This window comes from Heloderma suspectum, chromosome 1, assembly GCF_057233095.1.
Source record: "Heloderma suspectum isolate Gila_16-S chromosome 1, 16-S_ref, whole genome shotgun sequence".
NCBI classification, from domain to species: Eukaryota; Metazoa; Chordata; class Lepidosauria; order Squamata; family Helodermatidae; genus Heloderma; species Heloderma suspectum.
The window spans coordinates 63,879,494-63,895,640 of NC_139458.1; the positions used below are offsets into that span (position 1 = coordinate 63,879,494).

The 16,147-nt window shown below is 45.6% G+C and overlaps 1 protein-coding gene and 1 long non-coding RNA gene across 2 annotated transcripts in view; one reads left to right on the top strand and one right to left on the bottom strand.

The window, feature by feature from the left end:
• Positions 1–16,147, bottom strand: part of LOC146357293 (uncharacterized) — a 534,301-nt gene that overhangs the window by 264,458 nt on the left and 253,696 nt on the right. The gene's annotated exons all lie outside the window — the stretch shown is intronic.
• CDIN1 (CDAN1 interacting nuclease 1) overlaps positions 8,591–16,147 on the top strand; it is a 186,995-nt gene continuing 179,438 nt past the window's right edge. Inside the window, exon 1 of the mRNA XM_084844521.1 lies at positions 8,591–8,934. Within this exon, the coding sequence (XP_084700647.1) occupies positions 8,834–8,934 (101 nt within the window). The 5' untranslated portion in view covers positions 8,591–8,833. The remainder of the gene's footprint in view (positions 8,935–16,147) is intronic.

A 16,147-nucleotide genomic window follows, 5' to 3' on the forward strand; every position in this document is an offset into this window, starting at 1 on the left:
TTGGAAAGGGGAAATCAAAGCTATGGTTTTCCCAGTAGTAACATATGGCTGTGAGAGCTGGACTATAAGGAAGGCTGAGCGCCAAAGAATTGATGCTTTTGAACTGTGGTGCTGGAGAAGACTCTTACGAGTCCCCTGGACTGCAAGGAGATCAAATCAGTCAATCCTAAAGGAAATCAACCCTGACTGCTCATTGGAAGGACAGATACTGAAACTTAAGCTCAAATATTTTGGCCACCAAATGTGAAGAGAAAAGTCACTGGAAAAGTCACTGATGCTGGGAAAGATTGAAGGCAAAAGGAGAAGGGGACGGCAGAGGATGAGATGGCTAGATAGCATCACCGATGCAATGAATATGAACTTGAGCACACTCCGGGAGAGAGCGGAGGACAGGAAGGCCTGGCGTGCTATGGTCCATGGTGTCACGAAGAGTTGGACACAACTTAACAACTGAACAACAACAGTCTAGGAGAACAAAATCAAGCGGGACATAGGCTGATAGAATTTTGCCAAGACAACTCACTGTGCATAACAAACACTCTCTTCCAACAACCTAAGAGACAACTTTATACATGGACTTCACCAGATGGTCGACACCGAAATCAGATTGACTACATCCTTCGTAGCCAAAGGTGGCGGACATCTATGCAGTCGGTAAAAACAAGACCTGAAGCTGATTGTAGTTCAGATCACAAACTTCTTATTGCACAATTTAGAATCAGACTAAAGAGAATAGGGAAGACCCACAGATCAGTTAGATATGAGCTCACTAATATTCCTAATGAATATGCAGTGGAGGTGAAGAATAGATTTAAGGGACTAGATTTAGTAGATAGGGTCCCGGAAGAACTATGGACAGAAGTTCGCAACATTGTTCAGGAGGCGGCAACAAAAAATGTCCCAAAGAAAATGAAAACCAAGAAGGCAAGATGGCTGTCTGCTGAGACACTGCAAGTAACCCAAGAAAGAAGGAAAGCAAAAGGCAACAGTGATAGGGAGAGATATGCCCAATTAAATGCAAAATTCCAGAGGTTAGCCAGAAGAGATAAGGGACTATTTTTAAACAAGCAATGCGCGGAAGCGGAAGAAGATAATAGAATAGGAAGGACAAGAGACCTCTTCCAGAAAATTAGAAACAGCGGAGGTAAATTCCAGGCAAAAATGGGTATGATCAAAAACAAAGATGGCAAGGACCTAACAGAAGCAGAAGAGATCAAGAAAAGGTGGCAAGAATATATGGAAGATCTGTATAGGAAGGATAATAATATCGGGGATAGATTTGACGGTGTGGTCAGTGAGCTAGAGCCAGACATCCTGAAGAGTGAGGTTGAATGGGCCTTAAGAAGCATTGCTAATAACAAGGCAGCAGGAGACGATGGTATCCCAGCTAAACTGTTTAAACTCTTGCAAGATGATGCTGTCAAGGTGATGCATGCCATATGCCAGCAAATTTGGAAAACACTAGAATAGCCACCAGATTGGAAAAAATCAACTTATATCCCCATACCAAAAAAGGGAAGCTCCAAAGAATGTTCTAACTATCGAACAGTGGCACTTATTTCACATGCCAGTAAGGTAATGCTCAAAAACTTGCAAGGTAGACTCCAGCAATTCATGGAACGAGAATTGCCAGATGTACAAACTGGGTTTAGAAAAGGCAGAGGAACTAGAGACCAAATTGCCAATATCCGCTGGATAATGGAGAAAACCAGGGAGTTTCAGAAAAACTTCTATTTCTGTTTTATTGACTATTCTAAAGCCTTTGACTGTGTGGATCATAACAAATTGTGGCAAGTTCTTGGTGGTATGGGGATACCAAGTCTGCCTCCTGAGGAATCTGTATAACGACCAAGTGGCAACGGTAAGAACAGACCACGGAACAATGGACTGGTTTAAGATTGGGAAAGGAGTACGGCAGGGTTGTATACTCTCATCCTACCTATTCGGCCTGTACGCAGAACACATCATGCGACATGCTGGGCTTGATGAAGCCAAGGCTGGAGTTAAAATCGCTGGAAGAAACATTAACAATCTCTGATATGCAGATGATACCACTTTGACGGCTGAAAGCGAGGAGGAGCTGAGGAACCTCATGACGAAGGTGAAAGAAGAAAGTGCAAAAGCTGGGTTGCAGTTAAACCTCAAAAAAACCAAGATCATGGCAACCAGCTTGATTGATAACTGGCAAATAGAGGGAGAAAACGTGGAGGCAGTGACAGATTTTGTCTTTCTAGGCGCAAAGATTACTGCAGACGCTGACTGCAGCCAGGAAATCGGAAGACGTTTACTTCTTGGGAGGGGAGCAATGACAACTCTTGATAAAATAGTTAAGAGCAGAGACATCACACTGACAACAAAGGTCTGCATAGTTAAAGCAATGGTATTCCCCGTAGTAACCTATGGCTGTGAGAGCTGGACCATAAGGAAGGCTGAGCGAAGGAAGATAGATGCTTTTGAACTGTGGTGCTGGAGGAAAATTCTGAGTGCCTTGGACTGCAAGAAGATCAAACCAGTCCATCCTCCAGGAAATAAAGCCAGACTGCTCACTTGAGGGAATGATATTAAAGGCAAAACTGAAGTACTTTGGCCACATAATGAGAAGACAGGACACCCTGGAGAAAATGCTGATGCTAGGAAAAGTGGAAGGCAAAAGGAAGAGGGGCCGACCAAGGGCAAGGTGGATGGATGATATTCTGGAGGTGACGGACTCGACCTTTGGGGAGCTGGGCGTGGCGATGGCCGACAGGAAGCTCTGGTGTGGGCTGGTCCATGAAGTCACGAAGAGTCGGAAACGACTGACCGAACAAACAAGAACCCTGTTATTTTCAATGGAAATAAATCCTTTAAGATTTTAACCAAACTACTTTTCCTTAAATAGGACTGAATATTAAGCTTAAGCCAGATCCTATTATTTATTTAACCCTCTCTTGATGCCACTGTATCCATTTAGTCTCCAATTTGCCATTTCTTGGCAAGGTGGCATCTCAACTCCAGGGGTTCTTGGATGAACAGATTATCTTGACCCATTTCAATCTGACTTCAGGCCACGTTTCGGAACTGAAACAGCTGTGGTTGCCTTGGTTCATGACCTACACTGGGGAATTGACAGAGGGAGGATGACCCCATTAGTTCTTTTGGATGTTTGAGGTATTTGGTACCATTGGTCATGGTATTCTTCTGATCCGCCTAGTGAAGATGGATTTGGGAGAAATCACTTTATGGTGGATCCGGTTCTTCCTTGGGAATCAGCTTCAGCAGGTGGGGTTGGAGGACTCCTATTTGAAGCCTTTTCCACTGGTTCACGGCAACAATTCAGTCCCTATGATCTTCAACATCTACACAGAACCACTGCAAAAGGTTGTCCGGGAATTTATTGTGTATTTTCACAAATTGGTGGATTATACAACTCTATTTCACCTTTTCTTCTGACACCAACAAAGCTGTTGAGGTTCTGAATCAATAAGTGGGGGAAGTAATGGGCTGGATGGGAATTAATAAATTGGGACTTAATCCAGGTAAGAAAGATGTTCTCCTTGACAGGAGAGAGACAGACCCTGGAGCAGAAATTCAATCTCTTTTGGATGGGGTATTACTCCCCTTAAAGAATCAGGTTTGCAGTTTGTGGGTGCCCCTAGACTCAGCTTTCTACCTGGATGTTCAGGTGGCAGCTATAGCCAGGAGCGTTTTTGCCCAGTATAGCCAAGTGTGACATCTATGTCCATTCCTGACAAGGTCAGACCTGGCCCCCTTGACACATGGTTACATCAGCATTGGATTATTGCAATGAACTGTATTTAGAGTTACCTTTGAGTCTTGGGAAACTTCAATTGGTCCAGAATGTGGCAGCAAAGATGTTAGTTGGCATTCATTCACAGGATCATATCACACCTGCCCTGCAACAGTTGCACTAGTTACCAGTATTTTCTAAGCACAATTCAAAAGGTTGATATTTACCTTTAAAGCCCTAAATGTCTTGGGTCCAGGATACCTTAGGGTATCCTGTATTGGTCTTCACGTGCCCTAAGATTTGGTGGAGAGTTTCTTCTTTATGTACTGGCTGAGATGGAGGCCTGGTTGACGGGGACAAGAGAGCCTTCTCAGTGATCGCGCTCAAATTATGACTGTCCTATAAGGCCCAATTTACCCCTTCTCTTGCCGTGTACTTCTGGGTGGTAAACATCCATTTATTCTGGGGTTGTTTTTTTATTCTGGTAGGCCTTTGTTTTGAAGCTAGATAATTTCCTATTTGTGGTCTTTGCTATCTGCTGAACCTGTCTCTTCTTTATCATATTGTTATTTTTAAGGAATGCTACTGTATTTTATAAATTGGATTTAATTGCTGTAAGCTGTCCTGAGTAGTGTGTAAGCATTAGAAGGACAGGATATAAATCCTTACATTTAAAAAAATGGTTTAGTATCTTTATGCTTTTAGGATTGTTAGCCCTGAAAATCCTTTGTACAGGACAAGATGCAAATCAACAAATAAATTAAATGTTACTCAGAAGTAAGTCCCAATATGCTTAATGGTCATACTCATAGTTTGCTACTAAGCCAGGTTCAATGTGTTATTTATCTTGTCTTCTCCTATATAGATCTGTTATATAGATCCTATATAGACCACTATGATCCTAAGGGAAAACCTTGCTGTCCGTGCCACATCCTGGAGGATCCCATCTGGCAGCAACACAGCAATAGGCCTTCTCTGTGGTGGTGCCCCCCCACTGGAATGAACTCCCCTGTGTAATATGTCAGGGACTGATGATCAAGTGCTTTCGACTGTTATTAAAAACTGACTAGTTTTCCCAAACATTAACTAGTCTAAGAGAGCAATCCTATGGCCCCTAGTCAGCACCTGGGTGCCACAGGATGCTGTGTATCTCCTCTTCCACACCTGTAGTGCAGAGGAAGAGATCTGATACTGAATCTTTTCTCCCCACCCCCCACCCCATCATGGGAAAGCTTCTCTTACAAGGTTGCAACTGTGACCTCGTAAGAGGAGTCAGAGGGAGAAAAGGGAGAGAGGCCAGGTTGCCCAGTATCCTATGGCCCCTCCCCTCCCACTGAAAGGCAAGTCAGCTAGATGGGTTCAGAGGCCCATCTAGCTGCTTTCTGTATTTTAAATGGAAGAATGGAGGCAGCATTGCCCATCTTCCTCTCGCCGTACCTGGCTCTTGATGGCAGGACATAGAGTAGGATAGGTGAAGGGCTCCGAAATTGGAGCCTTCTATCAAAAGGGGCCGCGGTGGCTTAGTGGTTAAGACGCTGAACTGCAGACCGGAAGGTCGGCAGGACAGCAGTTTGAGACCCGAGTGCCGCGTGACGGGGTGAGCTCCCGTCTTCAGTCCCAGCTTCTGCCAACCTAGCAGTTCGAAAGCAAGAAATTGCAAGTAGATAAATAGGTACTGCTTCGGCGGGAAAGGTAACAGCGTTCCGTGCACCTCAGTGTTCAGTCATGCCGGCCACATGACCACGGAAGCGTCTTCGGACAGCGCTGGCTCTTCGGCTTAGAAACGGGGATGAGCACCGCACCCTAGAGTCGGACACGACTGGTTGGGGACACCTTTACCTTTTACCTTTATCAAAAGAGCAACCCATAGGGTTGTGCCCTAAAACGTTGCTATATTATTACAATGATGTATTGTTTTATAATTTGTTGTAAACCTCTTTGGGATTTTTAAAATGGGAAGTGGTATAGACATATTTAAAAATAAATAAATCATACTCTTAGGTAACTGGGTTTATGAATACAGCCCAAGCCTATTCAAATCCCATTTTTTAGTTCTTTAGGAGCTGGGCTCTGAAAAGAATAACCTCAAAAGACTTGGGCGTGTGGATGTTCTGCGCTTAGAGGCTAAGGATGCAATCCTATGCCTGTTTAGACATTAAAAAAAAAGACCTACAATTCCCAGCCAGCCATGCTGGGTGTATGGCTCCCAATCTTGGGAGGTGTAGTAGGGCTTTTTCTGTCTAAACAGGCATAGGATTGCATCCATAGGAAACCTAAGGCTGAGAGGCTAGGAAACACCATGCATGTTATCCCACTGAATTCAAGGGGTCTCGCTCTCAAGTGAATATGTATAGGATTCAAAAACAACAGTAGGTAAAAAAATTTAAGGCCAACTAAAGAGATCTTTTCAAGAAAATCAGAGATATCAAGGGAAGGTTTTGTGCAAAGATGGGCATGATAAAGGACAAAGAAGGCAGGGACCTAACAGAAGCAGATGAGATTAAGAAGAGGTGGAAAGAATACACAGAAGAACTATACAGGACAGACCCTAATGTCCCTGATAGCCATAATAGTGCGGTCACTGAACTTGAGCCGGACATCCTAGAGAGTGAAGTCAAGTGGGCCTTAGGTAGCATTACTAACAACAAAGCTAGCGGAGATGACAGTATTCCAGATGAGCTATTTAAAATCCTGAAAGATGATGCTGCACTCAATATGCCAACAAATCTGGAACACTCAACAGTGGCCACAAGACTGGAAAAGGTCAGTTTACATTCCAATTCCAAAGAAGGGCAATGCCAAAGAGTGTTTACCGTACAATTGCACTCATTTCACATGCCAGCAAGGTGATGCTCAAAATCCTACAAGCTAGGCTTCAGCAGTATGTGAACTGAGAACTACCGGAAGAACAAGCGGGGTTTCGAAGAGGCAGAGGAACTAGAGATCAAATCGCCAACATTCGCTGGATCATGGAGAAAGAGAATTCCAGAAAAACGTCTATTTCTGCTTCATTGACTACACTAAAGCCTTTGATTGTGTGGATCACAACAAAGTGTGGCAAATTCTTAAAGAGATGGGAATACCAGACCACCTTACCTGTCTCCTGAGAAACCTGTATGAGGGTCAAGAAGCAACAGTAAGAACCAGACATGGAACAACCGATTGGTTCAAAATTGGGAAAGGAGTACGACAAGGCTGCATATTGTTACCCTGCTTATTTAACTTATATGCAGAGTACATCACGAGAAACGCTGGGTTGGATGAATCGCAGGTCGGAATTAAGATTGCCGGGAGAATTATCAACAACCTCAGATACGCAGACAATAGCACCCTAATGGCAGAAAGCGAAGAGGATCTAAAGAGCCTCTTGTTGAGGGTGAAAGTGGAGAGTGCAAAAGCTGGTTTGAAACTCAACATTAAAAAAACTAAGATCATGGCATCTGGCCCCATCACTTCCTGGCACATAGAAGGGGAAGAAATGGAAGCACTGACAGATTTTACCTTCTTGGGCTCCAAGATCACCGCAGACGGTGACTGTAGCCATGAAATTAAAAGACGCTTGCTCCTTGGGAGGAAAGCTATGGCCAACCTAGACAGCATAGTAAGAAGCAGAGACATCACCTTGCCGACAAAGGTCCGTCTAATCAAAGCTATGGTTTTCCCAGTAGTAATGTATGGCTGTGAGTGCTGGACTGTAGGGAAGGCTGAGCGCTGAAGAATTGATGATTTCGAACTGTGGTGCTGGAGCGCCCTGGACTGCAAGGAGGTCCAATTAGTCCATCCTAAAGGAAATCATCCCTGAGTGCTCATTGGAAGGACAGATACTGAAGCTGAAGCTCAAATATTTTGGCCACCTAATGCGAAAAGTCACTGGAAAAGACCCTGATGCTGGGAAAGGCTGAAAGCAAAAGAAGGGGAAGGCAGAGAATGGGGGTAGATAGCATCACTGATGCAATGAATATGGACTTGAGCATGCTCCGGGAGAAAGCACAGGACAGGAAGGCCTGGTGTGCTATGGTACATGGGGTGACGAACAGCCGGACACGACTTAACAACAACAAAAGTGTCCAGAAACCTAGTTAGCATCTTTGTGACATTTGAATGTGTCCTAATAAATCTATTTATTAGGACCAGTGTGGTGTAGTGGCAAGAGTGTTGGAGTATGAGCTGGGAGATCCGGGTTCTAGTCCCCACTCGGCCATGGAAGCTCACTGGGTGATTTTGGGCCAGTCACACACTCTCAGCCCAACCCACCTCACAGGGTTGTTGTTGTAAGGATAAAATGGAGAGGAGGAGGAGGAGGATAATGTAAGCCGCCTTGGGTTCCTTGCAAGAGAAAAAAAGGCGGGGTATAAATGCAATAAATAATAAATAAATATTAGCCTATAATTACTTTTGGATTCCCCACCTCCAAAACCAGCTGTGGACCAAAACAGCTACAGGCACTTGAATGGGTTTGATGCAGCCTAAGAGAATCGTGCCCCCCCATACTAATGAGAATCATGCCCCCCCCCCCATACTAATAAAAAACTCCCAAAGCCAGGGCTGGTCTGTGCCGCTTGAAGAGCCGATAATCCTTCCCTCGGCCCTGCTCCTCCTCGCACAAGGAACGGGCCAAACTATGTAACTCTGCAGAAAAAGGAAGACAAGCGGCTGCGCTGCTGAGCCACGCAAGACCGGCTTGCTTTTTTGAAGGAAAGCAGCCAGTACCGCACAGGCGCGGGCGGGCAGCCTCCCCCGGGTTGAGGAAGCCGCGAGGGGCTCCGCCGACTCTTCCCGCGCTCGCGGCTTCCCGCCAGACGCTGCAGCTGCCGGCCCGAGGGAAGGGGCCGAGTTTCGCGGCGCGCCGGCGGCGCGGAGGGCGGAGCCGCCCGAGCAGCGCATGAGCGGCTCTCGTTTCCCGGCTAGGGCGCGAACCGGAGGGCGCGGGGCGGGGGCTGTGTTTTCGCGGGGGCCTTTTCCCAGCCCGCCCACCCACCCCCCGTTCTTGGGGGGGGGAGGCAGGAAGAGCGGACAGCAGGCCACTTATTCCCCCTCCCTCGTTGCAACAGCCGCGCCCGCGGGAAAGGAAAGGGCCTCCCTTCCCCGCCAGGCTGAGCGGGAGACATGAAGCTGCCGAAAGCCCAGTACGAAGAGATTGCCCGGTTCCTGGCTCAGGTGCCCCCGACCAGGCAGAGCCTGAAGAAGCTGAAGGCGCGATTCCCCGGGTAAGTCCTCGCCAGCCGGCTGCGGAGCCACCGTTACTCCGCCTACCGCTTCAGCGCAGGATCCCGCCCCTTTCAGCGAAGGAAGCGGCCAAGTCAGCTGTCGGAAGCAGCTGCCCGCGAGCGGCGGGCCGAGGCGGCGCGGAGCGGGAGTGGAGTGGGGCGGGGTGCGTGTGGGCAGCTGAGCTTCGTGTGCGCGCACCGTGTTTGTAGTGCCCGTGAAGGCGCTTGCGTTGGCTGCGTGGGATCGCCGGCCCGGAGCGGGGCGGAATACAGGGCAGAACCGGGGGAATCGTGGGTGCAGCGGCAAGGAGAGAAGCTCTTACTTTGCCGGTTAGCCCCGTTTAACTTAACGGAGCTTACTTCTGAGTGGCAATGAATAGGCCGGGGCTCTCTGCAGTGCAGCGTGACATGCACTTTACCAAACCCACGTTGGGCGCCTTTCTGTCTGTAAGAGTTTTGATTACTTCTGTTTAATAACATCAGTGGTTTAGGGCACAATCCTATGCATGTTTGGGCAAAAGGAAGCCCTACAACTCCCGGCATTCCCCAGCCAGTGCTGGGAGTTGTAGGATTTTCTTCTGTCTAAACGTGCATAGCATTGCACCCCTAATTAATCATTACAAAAGCAGTGAAATGATATAAGAAGAAGGGGAGGAGAACTGGGACTTGTGTAGAAAAAGAAAGTAAGAGAGCGAGGCTTTGTTAACGGAAAGAGAATGAAATGCAGAGAAAAGAAATAAGAGTAAAACCATATTAAAGTTGCACTTTCATAGTACAGTGACTTTTGGAGTAGGTAATAACACCCTGCTTTCTCAGCTACCTGAGGTGGATCATAATTTTGTTTAATTGGGTGCCTTAGGCAAGATCTCCAAAGCAATTGCTATCTCTGTTGCCATATACATTGATTGTATCTGCGCACATCTGGTGTATTTTAAAAAGTGATCTCGTTTAAGCTCTTTTGTGAACTGCCCAGAAAGGTTTGCTATTGGGCAGTATAGAAATGTAATATAAAATCTGAGGATGCACCTAGAAACCTAATGTATTGTTTCCTAGGTTTGTTTTCTAGTTGTTTCCTAACCTGTTGCTCTTCTACACTCCTAAGAATATACAGCAAGATACAAATAGGAATATCTTATCAGGTAGCTGCTATGTTGGGCATTTTGGCTGCAGCCCTATACACACTTTTCTAGGAGTAAGGGCATCTCTATGTTAAGGGAAAAAACCCACACCCTTACCAGGCTTTCTTCTTCTGGGGTCTTTCTGCATTCCCTACTGGCTCCTTTAGACAGCGATCAACAGCAACTACATGATTTGTAACTGAAAACTTTCCCTCTCAGCAGTGCTCCCATAAGGTTCAATGAAACAGCACCATCTCGTAACTGTAGTACAGTGCAATGCCAACTTCACACACTGGGGGTATGCTGCGATAGTTTTAAATAGTACATTATCACCAGTCTTTTTAAAAGTGAGATTACTGGTGGAAGGCACGGGAGATGTCCTGGAGGTTGATGATGCTGTGTAAAGGACCCCCAAACCTCCATGAGTGGCCAATCAAGAGTGCAGTAAATCGCTCGTGTGGAGAAGCCCTAAGTCTTATTCAACTGAGAAGAGATGTTATAGAATTGCACTATAGTGATGCAATCCTAGACACACTCCCAAGTAAGGCTTACTGCTGAAAAGATGTGTATAGGATTGTGCTGTTATTTTTCATATAAACATGGCGGGGTGGTGTTAATTTGCCATTTCTATCTAAACAAGCAAATATTTGAGGAGAAAAATAGTTTCACCATCATGAGGTGTAGTCACTAGAAAAGGGGCAGGCAACTCGTGGCCCTCGAGATGTTTTGACCTATAACTCCCATCATCCCTCACCATTGGCTATGCTGGCTAGGAAATGTAGGTCAAAACATATGGAGGACCCCAAATTGCCCATCCCTGAGCTAGCGTATTGGACTTAGGACCAAGCTATATGTTACGTGGGAGATCTGTGGTCAGTTCTCTTGACATCTTGGTTTTTACATAAGAGCAACTGTGTTGTTGTTCAGTCGTGTCCGACTCTTCGTGACCCCATGGACCATAGCACGCCAGGCCTTCCTGTCCTCCGCTCTCTCCCGGAGTGTGCTCAAGTTCATATTCATTGCATCGGTGATACTATCTAGCCATCTCATCCTCTGCCGTCCCCTTCTCCTTTGGCCTTCAGTCTTTCCCAGCATCAGGGTCTTTTCCAGAGAGTTTTCTCTTCGCATTAGGTGGCCAAAATATTTCAGCTTCAGCTTCAGCATCTGTCCTTCCAATGAGCAGTCAGGGTTGATTTCCTTTAGGATTGACTGATTTGACCTCCTTGCAGTCCAGGGGACTCGTAAGAGTCTTCTCCAGCACCACAGTTCGAAAGCATCAATTCTTCGGCGCTCAGCCTTCCTTATAGTCCAGCTCTCACAGCCATACATTACTACTGGGAAAACCATAGCTTTGATTAGACGGACCTTTGTCGGCAAGGTGATGTCTCTGCTTCTTACTATGCTGTCTAGGTTTGCCATAGCTTTCCTCCCAAGGAGCAAGCGTCCTTTAATTTCATGGCTACAGTCACCATCTGTGGTGATCTTGGAGCCCAGGAAAGTAAAATCTGTCACTGCTTCCATTTCTTCCCCTTCTATATGCCAGGAAGTGATGGGGCCAGATGCCATGATCTTAGTTTTTTTAATGTTGCGTTTCAAACCAGCTTTTGCACTCTCCTCTTTCACCCTCAACAAGAGGCTCTTTAGATCCTCTTCGCTTTCTGCCATTAGGGTGGTATCGTCTGCATATCGGAGGTTGTTGATAATTCTCCCAGCAATCTTAATTCCGACCTGTGATTCATCCAACCCGGCGTTTCTCATGATGTACTCTGCATATAAGTTAAATAAGCAGGGTGACAATATGCAGCCTTGTCGTACTCCTTTCCCAATTTTGAACCAATCGTTTGTTCCATGTCTGGTTCTTACTGTTGCTTCTTGACCCTCGTACAGGTTTCTCAGGAGACAGGTAAGGTGGTCTGGTATTCCCATCACTTTAAGAATTTGCCACAGTTTGTTGTGATCCACACAATCAAAGGCTTTAGCGTAGTCAATGAAGCAGAAATAGACGTTTTTCTGGAATTCTCTTGCTTTCTCCGTGATCCAGCGAAAGTTGGCGATTTGATCTCTAGTTCCTCTGCCTCTTCGAAACCCCGCTTGTACTTCCGGTAGTTCTCGGTTCGCATACTGCTGAAGCCTAGCTTGTAGGATTTTGAGCATCACCTTGCTGGCATGTGAAATGAGCGCAATTGTGCGGTAGTTTGAACACTCTTTGGCGTTGCCCTTCTTTGGAATTGGAATGTAAACTGACCTTTTCCAGTCTTGTGGCCACTGTTGAGTGTTCCAGATTTGTTGGCATATTGAATGCAGCACTTTAACAGCATCATCTTTTAGGATTTTAAATAGCTCAGCTGGAATACTGTCATCTCCACTAGCTTTGTTGTTACTAATGCTTCCTAAGGCCCACTTGACTTCACTCTCGAGGATGTCCAGTTCAAGTTCAGTGACCGCACTATCATGGCTATCAAGGACATTAAGATCTTTCCTGTATAGTTCTTCTGTGTATTCTTTCCACCTCTTCTTAATCTCATCTGCTTCTGTGAGGTCCCTGCCTTCTTTGTCCTTTATCATGCCATCTTTGCACAAAACGTTCCCTTGAGATCTCCGATTTTCTTGAAGAGATGTCTAGTCTTTCCCATTCTATTGTTTTCCTCGATTTCTTTGCATTGTTCATTTAAGAAGGCCTTCTTGTCTCTCCTTGCAATTCTCTGGAACTCTGCATTCAGTTGGATATATCTTCCCCTTTCTCCCTTGCTTTTCGCTTCCCTTCTTTCCTCAGCTACTTGTAAAGCCTCATCAGACAGCCACTTTGCTTTCTTGCACTTCTTTTTCTTTGGGATGGATTCCGTTGCTGCCTCCTGAACAGTGTTATGGACCTCCGTCCATAGTTCCTCAGGCACTCTGTCTATCAGGTCTAATCCCTTAAATCTATTCCTTACCTCCACTGTATATTCATAAGGGATATGATTTAGGTCATACCTGAATGGTTTAGTGTTTTTCCCTACATTCTTCAATTTAAGCCGAAATTTTGCAAGAAGCAGCTCATGATCTGAGCCACAGTCAGCTCCAGGTCTTGTTTTTACTGACTGTATAGAGCTTCTCCATCTTTGGCTGCAAAGGACATAATCAATCTGATTTCGATATTGACCATCTGGTGATGTCCATGTGTAGAGTCGCAAAGACCAACTGTAGATGGCTTCAAATTTGTTCAGAGTATCGGTCCTGGGAAGAGGGTGCTTAACCTTTTCCCCCATTGCACTTTCCCTGTCTAAATTGCCACTCACCAAGCTGCTGTTTGCCTGTATCATGCCTATAATTTTCCATAGCATGACTAAGAGCAGTGTGGAGGAGGGGTAATTTAGAATGGAAAAATGGCATTGGGGAAAGGGTTGAACACCCTCTTTCCCAGCACTGCTACTTTGACTTAATTGGAGCATCCCATGCTTGCTTTTAAGTAAAAAATAAATAAATAATGGTGAGATCTGATCATGGATTTCTTATGTAAAATGTAAATTGGCCCTTAGACTAGGCTATGGAGACCTGGGCTCAAATGCTAACCAGCCATCATGTTTGCTAGGCAGTCCTCTCTCTTTCAGCCTAACGTACATTGCAGGATTGTTTGGAGGGGGAACCAGGTACTCTCATTTGAGCTCTTGGGGGAAGGATAGCATAAAATGAATTGGTCACTTAGGGTGAAATCCTGTGCATGTTTAGGCAGAAAAAAGGCCTAGCAACTCCCAGCTTGCCTCAGGCAGTCATGCTGTCTGGGGCATGCTTGGAGTTGTAGACCTTTTTTCTGTTTAAACATGCATAGGATTGAGTATTTAATTGGGCAGATGTATATCCTAAGTACAAGGACAATGAGGATTTTAAAAAACAAATTGAGGATAAAAGGTCAAGCAATACAAGAGATCGCAGTGGGTGTGACTATGCAAAGTACATGGATGCAGAATGCAAAACAAATACAAGAGCCAATCAAAAAGATTATGAATTACTCCCAGCCCTTAGCCACTTGTGATAAACAGGCAGAGCAAGATAGATGGTGTAAATAAACATGTAAGAAGGACAGACCAGGATTTGTTGAGACCAAATTTCATAGTGTCAGATTTATTAATGAATGTTCATTCACCGGTTTCATCAGGCACTCTTACCTTTGAAACTTCTCTGTTGGAATATGGCGACTTTAAGAAGAATGCTGCCCCACTGATTTCTGAGTGTCACATTTTTGTTGTCTAGTTTGTGTCCATTTATTCTCTTGTGCACTGGCTGACCAGCCTGTGTAAATTGAAGAATGACATTGTTGGAAGACGGTATATATCATGAACAAGCCTTTGATAATATGGTGGATGATGTTTGGTCCTGTGGTGGTGTTTCTTGAGCCAATAGGGGGCAGACTTGGTACCAGGGTTTGTATCTCCATTAGGGCCCATTTTTGCTGGTTATTATCTGCTTCAGGAGAACTCCCTGTAATGAAGGTCAGGCCTTTCACCAAAGGCCTTTGAAAGGGAAAGATCTTCTAAGATGGAATGTAGAATCTTAAGGATGTGCTGGAGAGATTTTAGCTGACAGCTATAGCTGACAAGTCAGGAATTGTTACTTTCTCTTGGGCCTGTCTTGTAGTGGGCCCTGTTTGGCTTTGTTGATATGAACCTTTGTTTACCCTGATGAGTAGTTTTAAGACTGTCTGGTGTTAGTCTGTGACTGAAGGAGTGGAACAATTTCATGAATGTTACAGGGCTGGTGGAAGACAGTGGGTGGGTTCAAATGACATGACAACCCACCCCACGATTAAGCTACGTGGAACAATCCACGGTGTGCCCAAAAGACGACTGGGCTCACCATGGGTTGTTCTCCCGCTCCTTCTCCCTCCAGCCAGCATCCCGGTGTCTTTTGCAGCAGAAACTGTCTTTTCTGCCAGTTCCGTTCCCCTCCCCTCTCTGATCGCAATCCCTTTTGTTCCCTAGCTTTTCTTTTTAAGCCCCAGACATTTGCGCAAATGGAGCCATAGTGTGTGTGTGTGTGTGTGTGTATATATATATATATATATATATACACACACACACACACACACACACACATCAGCTCCTGAAAAGTGCTCAGGTGTATTTGTAACTTTTTACCCAAAAAAATTTTGTTGGTCTTTTGGAGGTGCATAAGTGCGCGCCTATGGCTATCCAGCATGTGTAGCCTTGTCTTGTCAGTATCCTTGTACTTTATAGCTGTCAAAAGCAGCAAAGTGCAGTATGAAATCTGCAAGGAGATTGACAAGAGGAGACCAATTTTTGCACTGTTGACAGTGACAGGTCAGGAAAAGGGGACAAGATCGCCGACTTAGCAAGGTGATCTTCTGGGTTTTAAGTGTTGAACTGACACTTGTGGGTGCCTTGCTTCCATTCCACACTTCCCCAAGTCTCCAGCAAGTCTGTATAAGAGAGGTCTATGGTCCACCCCCTTTTTGTGGCTCCCATTCAGAGCAGATAATGCCGCGGTTACTGTAGTTCGAGCACCATTAGAAGGGTTATCACTGGTGAGGGAGGCTTGAGGCGGCACGGGCACAATCATGAAGAGCAACAAGGGTTTTACTGCTCCCGATCGCTGGAACCCCACAATAGGTTGGCTTTGCTGGGTTTGGACATGCCAGCCTATCATGAGTTGAACAACCCCAAGAGCAAGCCATGGGTTGTCAGGGTGGCTTGTTGCCAAAAAGTAAGCCACCTGTGGGAAGCAGTCTGGGTTTGGATGACATAGCAACCCACCATGGCTAGTTACCCATGATGGGTTGTCGTGTCATGTGAACCCAGTCAGTGCGTTGTGATGTATTCTCTGGATGATATCTGAAAAAATGTAAGTGTGTATGGTGATCATTTGGTTTCTGAGATAAGGCTTGTATGTCCTTCACATTGTTGTACACTAATGTCCAGAAAGTGGACTTGCTGTATGGTGTTTTTGAGACCTAGGTGAATGGTTGAGGTAAAAAGATTGATGTCCTGATGGAATTTTTCAAGGGCTTCCTTCTCATGGGCTGAGATGATGAAGATATCATCAGGTAGAGGAGAGGCACTGCAGGGTAGGAGCTGGAGAAGTAGACCTACACTGATCAG